The sequence below is a fragment of the Ranitomeya imitator genome, chromosome 4 (assembly GCF_032444005.1).
Source record: "Ranitomeya imitator isolate aRanImi1 chromosome 4, aRanImi1.pri, whole genome shotgun sequence".
NCBI lineage: Eukaryota > Metazoa > Chordata > Amphibia > Anura > Dendrobatidae > Ranitomeya > Ranitomeya imitator.
The window spans coordinates 723523377-723530513 of record NC_091285.1 but is presented as its reverse complement, the minus strand read 5'-3'; the positions used below and the strand labels follow the sequence as shown (position 1 = coordinate 723530513).

Sequence of the window (7137 nt, the reverse complement as noted above, 5' to 3'; positions counted from 1 at the left end):
AGGTCATTAACATACTGAGATGTGCGTTGTGGTGAGTCTTGCAGTGGAAACTCCAGACTCGACGTACTGCTTTGGCTATGCAGCTTGGGATTTTGCGCGGCTTCTAGCGATTCTGCTTCGGCGAGGGCTGCGGCAGCTTCCCTTTTTGCTGCTAGGCTTTCTAAGGCGGCATCCACACGTGCCTTCTCTAACTGCGTTCTTCTCTCTTGGTCGGCTCTCTCTAAGCGTGACCTTCTCTCTTGCTCGTCTCTCTCTAAGCGCGACCTTCTCTCTTGCTCGTCTCTCTCTAAGAGTGACCTTCTCTCTTCGTCATCTAGGCGTGCTTTTTCTAATTTAAGTTGCATCTCTTGGTCAGCAAAGCTTGCTCGTATTTTGGCGGCTTCAGCATTGGCGCGGGCAATGGCGACCGCGCTGCTGATGGATGTTGTCTTTGAGGAGACGGAAGTAACAGATCTTGTCCTATGTGATTTGTGAGACATGGTGTCTTGGGAAAGTGCTTGGCTGTGCAGAGATTGCTGCAGCTGTATTCAGTCTCTGTGTAGCCGGTGACTTGAATCCCACTAGTTGGATGGCTGCCGTTTCACTGTTCTGTCCTCACTAGCTGAGGCAGGCTCATACGTAGCTATACAGTCAGCTAAACCGCTATACCGGTGTCCAATAAGGAGACTGTGGTTGAGTCTGTGCTTTATTAAACGTAGTGGTATATTGATGCGGTGAAACTGTGAACAATGATATACATAGAATCAGTGCATGGCATAGAAGATACATAATACACATGATATACATTATGCATAACATTTAGAAAGCTAGTGACTAAACTGGGAGTACAACTGGTTAAACTAAGCTAATATAGAGCAGGAATATCTATATGAAGCATAAAGACATACCGGCAATGCAATCGCAAGGGGGATGAAGTGAAGCGTCTTTCCTTGAAGGCAAACCGAAGAAAGTGAAAGGAAAAATGGAGGGAAATGGAGGCTGAGCTACCATAATGCATTGCAAAGGAGGAGGAGAATCAGACATGGATAATACAAAAACAAGATTGAACTGCCAACATAACTCTGACCGCTAGAGGGAGCCAAAGCATCACAGATGAATAAAGGCATGAATATATCAATACTGTATACTGAGGAAACTGCAATAATGCAAGCAAATAATCAGGGTAAGGCTATGTGCACACGTTCAGGAATGTGTGCAGATTTTTCATGCAATTTTCCTGAAGAAAACCTGATGTTTTCTTCCGGAAATCCGCATGCGTTTTTGGTGCGTTTTTGGTGCGTTTTTGATGCGTTTTTGATGCGTTTTTTAATGCGTTTTTTTAAGCGTTTTTAATAACAAATAAAGTTGGTTAAAAAAAAAAGGAAAAAAAGAGACTCTCACAGGTCATTTCCTGTTCCATCCCCTCTTCTCCATTTTGCTTTTTTGCTGCTTTCAACATGCCGCACGTTCAGCCCCATTGGTGTCTTTCGCCACAACAAAACCATCTTTTGTTGCTGACGGCACTGATTTTGCTGCACCACCACACTGAGCAGGTAATATAATGTCATTAGATGTGCACACTATGCGGACTATGCTGTGGATTTGTAGTGTTTCTGTTGCTGCTGATCGGCTACTTCCCACTTCCGTAACGCTTCCTCGCAATTTGTCGTTTTGGGATAAAACGGATCCTGCATATGTGCTTGCAGGATTTTATTTTCCCATACACTTGTATTAGCAATGGTTTGCGACGTTTTGCCGTATGTTGCATCCATTGTGCGATGTATGTGTCTTTTTTTGGCAGACCGTCGACACGTAAAATCCTTACCTATATGTTTTTCTTGGTGCATCGCATCCGCCATTTTTGACTGCTCATGTGCGCCAGAAAATACACCCCCTCCTCCCCAGACTGCAGAATGGGCAGCGGATGTGTATAAAAAATACATCTGCTGCCCACGTCATGCAGTTATTTCACAACGTCCAGGGGTATGTCGGCGTCAGTGTATTGCGACGGAACAGTACTGATGGAAGTGAAAGTAGCCTTAGCAGCGATTGTCTATGCGTTGTACAGTACCATATATATATATGTAATTGTCTATTTTTCCGTATGTCTGTCTGTCTGTATTTCTGTCTGTCCTTGAAATCCCGTGTCCCTGCATGGTCGATGCCGCCAGGCAGGCCTCGACCAATCAGCGACGGGCACAGTACCGACTTTGAAATACCGCGTCTCTGATTGGTCGAGGCCGCCAGGCCAATCAGCAACGGGCACATCGACGTTGATGTCAAAATGGTTGCCATGGCGATGATGATGTCATAAAGGTTGCCTCGATCAAACATCGACGGGCACAGTCTGAGGCGAATTCTTGAATCATCATTGTCCATATACTACTGGGACATGCATATTCTAGAATACCCGATGCGTTAGAGAATCGGGCCACAATTCTGTGTAAATAATAAATACTATATTCTCCCATAGGAGCAATCTCGGAGAAGGAATAGAAGACGTCCAAAACGGATGTGGGTTCATCCCATTATTAATGAGCGGGAGGAAAAGGGACACTTCCATGTCCTTTACCAAGATTTAAGGAGGCAAGATATACAGTGGGGCAAAAAAGTATTTAGTCAGTCAGCAATAGTGCAAGTTCCACCACTTAAAAAGATGAGAGGTGTCTGTAATTTACATCATAGGTAGACCTCAACTATGGGAGACAAACTGAGAAAAAAAAATCCAGAAAATCACATTGTCTGTTTTATTAACATTTTATTTGCATATTATGGTGGAAAATAAGTATTTGGTCAGAAACAAAATTTCATCTCAATACTTTGTAATATATCCTTTGTTGGCAATGACAGAGGTCAAACGTTTTCTGTAAGTCTTCACAAGGTTGCCACACACTGTTGTTGGTATGTTGGCCCATTCCTCCATGCAGATCTCCTCTAGAGCAGTGATGTTTTTGGCTTTTCGCTTGGCAGCATGGACTTTCAACTCCCTCCAAAGGTTTTCTATATGGTTGAGATCTGGAGACTGGCTAGGCCACTCCAGGACCTTGAAATGCTTCTTACGAAGCCACTCCTTCGTTGCCCTGGCGGTGTGTTTTGGATCATTGTCATGTTGAAAGACCCAGCCACGTTTCATCTTCAATGCCCTTGCTGATGGAAGGAGGTTTGCACTCAAAATCTCAAGATACATGGCCCCATTCATTCTTTCATGTACCCGGATCAGTCGTCCTGGCCCCTTTGCAGAGAAACAGCCCCAAAGCATGATGTTTCCACCACCATGCTTTACAGTAGGTATGGTGTTTGATGGATGCAACTCAGTATTCTTTTTCCTCCAAACACGACAAGTTGTGTTTCTACCAAACAGTTCCAGTTTGGTTTCATCAGACCATAGGACATTCTCCCAAAACTCCTCTGGATCATCCAAATGCTCTCTAGCAAACTTCAGACGGGCCCGGACATGTACTGGCTTAAGCAGTGGGACACGTCTGGCACTGCAGGATCTGAGTCCATGGTGGCGTAGTGTGTTACTTATGGTAGGCCTTGTTACATTGGTCCCAGCTCTCTGCAGTTCATTCACTAGGTCCCCCCGCGTGGTTCTGGGATTTTTGCTCACCGTTCTTGTGATCATTCTGACCCCACGGGGTGGGATTTTGCGTGGAGCCCCAGATCGAGGGAGATTATCAGTGGTCTTGTATGTCTTCCATTTTCTAATTATTGCTCCCACTGTTGATTTCTTCACTCCAAGCTGGTTGGCTATTGCAGATTCAGTCTTCCCAGCCTGGTGCAGGGCTACAATTTTGTTTCTGGTGTCCTTTGACAGCTCTTTGGTCTTCACCATAGTGGAGTTTGGAGTCAGACTGTTTGAGGGTGTGCACAGGTGTCTTTTTATACTGATAACAAGTTTAAACAGGTGCCATTACTACAGGTAATGAGTGGAGGAAAGAGGAGACTCTTAAAGAAGAAGTTACAGGTCTGTGAGAGCCAGAAATCTGGATTGTTTGTTTCTGACCAAATACTTATTTTCCACCATAATATGCAAATAAATTGTTAAAAAAACAGACAATGTGATTTTCTGGATTTTTTTTTCTCAGTTTGTCTCCCATAGTTGAGGTCTACCTATGATGTAAATTACAGACGCCTCTCATCTTTTTAAGTGGTGGAACTTGCACTATTGCTGACTGACTAAATACTTTTTTTTCCCCACTGTAGGTAGAAATGATATATTGTCTTCTGTGTTCACCTTTTTTTTTTTTGATGTTATAAACTGTTGTGTTATATATCTGTGGTTTGAGAATTTTTTTTTTTTTTTTTACATTCAGTTTTCCTGAAAAATTTATCCAGTTTAGCCGGCTTACGATTCAGGCATTTGATCGCCTTCTTATAATTCTGGCTCCACAACTCAGCTACGAAGACACATGTATGCGAAGATCAATCTCTGCTGAGGAAAGGCTGCTCATCACCTTGCGGTAAGGCCCTTTTTAAAAAAAAAAAAAAACTCCACACATTGGCCCCATAGTTAATGCTGCAACAGTGCCCCCATAATGCTGCTATTACGTCCCAATGCTGCCAGTGCCCCCATAATGCTGCTATTACGTCCCAATGCTGCCAGTGCCTCCATAATGCTGCTATTACGTCCCAATGCTGCCAGTGCCTCCATAATGCTGCCACTGCGCCACAATGGTGTTAGTGCCCCTATAATGCTGCTGCTGCCACAGTGCCGCCATAATGCTGCCAGTGCGCCACAATGCTGCTAGTGCCCCTATAATGCTGCCACAGTGCGCTACAATGCTGCCATTGCCCCCATAATGCTGCTATTACGTCCCAATGCTGCCAGTGCCTCCATAATGCTGCTATTACGTCCCAATGCTGCCAGTGCCTCCATAATGCTGCCACTGCGCCACAATGCTGTTAGTGCCCCTATAATGCTGCTGCTGCCACAGTGCCGCCATAATGCTGCCAGTGCGCCACAATGCTGCTAGTGCCCCTATAATGCTGCCATAGTGCGCTACAATGCTGCCATTGCCCCCATAATGCTGCAATTATGTCCTAATGCTGCCAGTGCCCCCATATTTCTGCCACTGCGCCACAATGTTTACAGATCTAGTGCCCCTGAATCGTACTAGTTATGTTGTCATGCATATTTTCATAATTATTTAAAATATTCTAATTTTTTCACATTTTTTTCCAGGTTTTTGGCCACAGGAGAGAGCTACACATCCCTGCACCTCCAATTTAGGGTTGGCAAATCCACCATCTCTCTAATTGTGAGGTGCACATGTGCCGTCATCTGGCAGAAGTTGCAGCCCATCGTGATGCCTTGCCCAACCGAAGAGACTTGGCTGCAGGTAGCAGCAGGCTTTCAGTCTGTGGCCAATTTCCCCAACTGCATAGGTGCTGTCGATGGCAAACATGTGAGAGTGCTGAAGCCACCAAGATCAGGATCACGCTTCTTTAATTATAAAAAATATTTTTCTGTGGTCCTGATGGCGGTGGCTGATGCCCATTACAAGTTTGTTGCCATCGACGTTGGTGCTTATGGCAGTTCTGGGGACTCTCGGGTGCTGCAATCATCACAGATTGGACTTCAAATTCTTCAAGATGGCGGAACGCTCCCAGCCCCAAGACCTTTGCCTGGTTCCACACATCCTGTACCCTTTGTGATGGTATCGGATGAGGCATTTCCCTTAAAAACTAACCTGCTGCACCCATACCCACGAAGGGCACTGGATGACCGGCGGAGGATTTTCAACTATCGGCTGAGCCGTGCACGAAAATATGTGGAATGCACCTTTGGGATCATGTGTAGTCAGTGGAGGATCTTTCACACTGCCATCCAGCTAGATACGGAGACCGTGGACACTGTGATCAAGGCATGCTGTGTTCTCCACAACTACGTTCGGGAATACAGCACAGAGGTAGATGAGGAGTCACAGCTGTCTGAATTAATTGCAGTGGACAACTTGGGTCAAGGCAGGCAATCCATCTCGGGGGTGCGTGTGCGAGAAACCTTCACTGACTACTTCATGAGTCCTGAAGGTGCCGTGCACTGGCAATACTCCTGTGCCGGTGTTGAGCAGCCTGAACAGCAGAGAAGATCGAACACTTAATCCCCATCAAGATGTCAGCCTGTTCAGAAGAGCAGATCGGATGGCTAACCCCAAAACAATCACAGCCCTTGTGTTCTTCATCAGTACAGCTGAGCAGATTGGATGGCTAACCCCAAAACAATCACAGCCCTTGTGTTCTTCATCAGTACAGCTGAGCAGATTGGATGGCTAACCCCAAAACAATCACAGCCCTTGTGTTCTTCATCAGTACAGCTGAGCAGATTGGATGGCTAACCCCAAAACAATCACAGCCCTTGTGTTCTTCATCAGTACAGCTGAGCAGATTGGATGGCTAACCCCAAAACAATCACAGCCCTTGTGTTCTTCATCAGTACAGCTGAGCAGATCGGATGGCTAACCCCAAAACAATCACAGCCCTTGTGTTCTTCATCAGTACAGCTGAGCAGATTGGATGGCTAACCCCAAAACAATCACAGCCCTTGTGTTCTTCATCAGTACAGCTGAGCAGATCGGATGGCTAACCCCAAAACAATCACAGCCCTTGTGTTCTTCATCAGTACAGCTGAGCAGATTGGATGGCTAACCCCATGCATTCAATGTCCTTTTGATCTTTATCATTTAAAAAACAAAAGGAATTAATAAATAAGAATTTTGTTTGAAAAATCAAACCTTGTGTCCGCAACTTACTCTTTAGTCACTGACAGTTATTATCCCATTACTCACAGTTCATAATTTGCTAATTGAAATAAACTTTTTTTAGAATAAGAAATTACCAGACATTTTTGCAAAAAAACAAATTTAGTTTTTATTCATAAATAACACGTGTACTACACATAAAAACAAAACGTCTTTAAATGACGTTGATATTATAACACAAGGACAAACATTGTCCAGAACAGTCCATCAAAAATGGACAATATAACAACCTGTCAACAGGACAAAATACTGCATCAACAATGGATTTGTGATGAAACAACAAAGGAGGGCACCATCAATAATAACAAGACTGAATATACTACAAGGGGATCTAACCAGAAGTATGCCAAGAAGTAATATGAAAAACAAAAAGAACAAGAGACATACCGAAGACTGG

At 44.5% G+C, this 7137-nt stretch overlaps 1 protein-coding gene across 1 annotated transcript; it reads left to right on the top strand.

Moving 5' to 3' along the window:
• The first annotated feature begins 4299 nt into the window (after nucleotides 1-4299).
• On the top strand, nucleotides 4300-6702 carry LOC138674405 (uncharacterized). Its single transcript, XM_069762253.1, has 2 exons — nucleotides 4300-4442; nucleotides 5165-6702. Exons 1-2 carry the CDS (start codon nucleotides 4396-4398, stop codon nucleotides 6081-6083), a joined length of 966 nt encoding a protein of 321 aa, XP_069618354.1. The 5' UTR covers nucleotides 4300-4395; the 3' UTR covers nucleotides 6084-6702.
• Nucleotides 6703-7137: the final 435 nt, after the last annotated feature.

Coding starts and splice junctions, on each gene's coding strand:
- LOC138674405 (XM_069762253.1), top strand. CDS start 4,396: ATGCGAAGATCAATCTCTGCTGAGGAAAGGCTGCTCATCACCTTGCG. Junction 4,443..5,164: donor AGGCTGCTCATCACCTTGCG/GTAAGGCCCTTT, acceptor ATTTTTTTCCAG/GTTTTTGGCCACAGGAGAGA.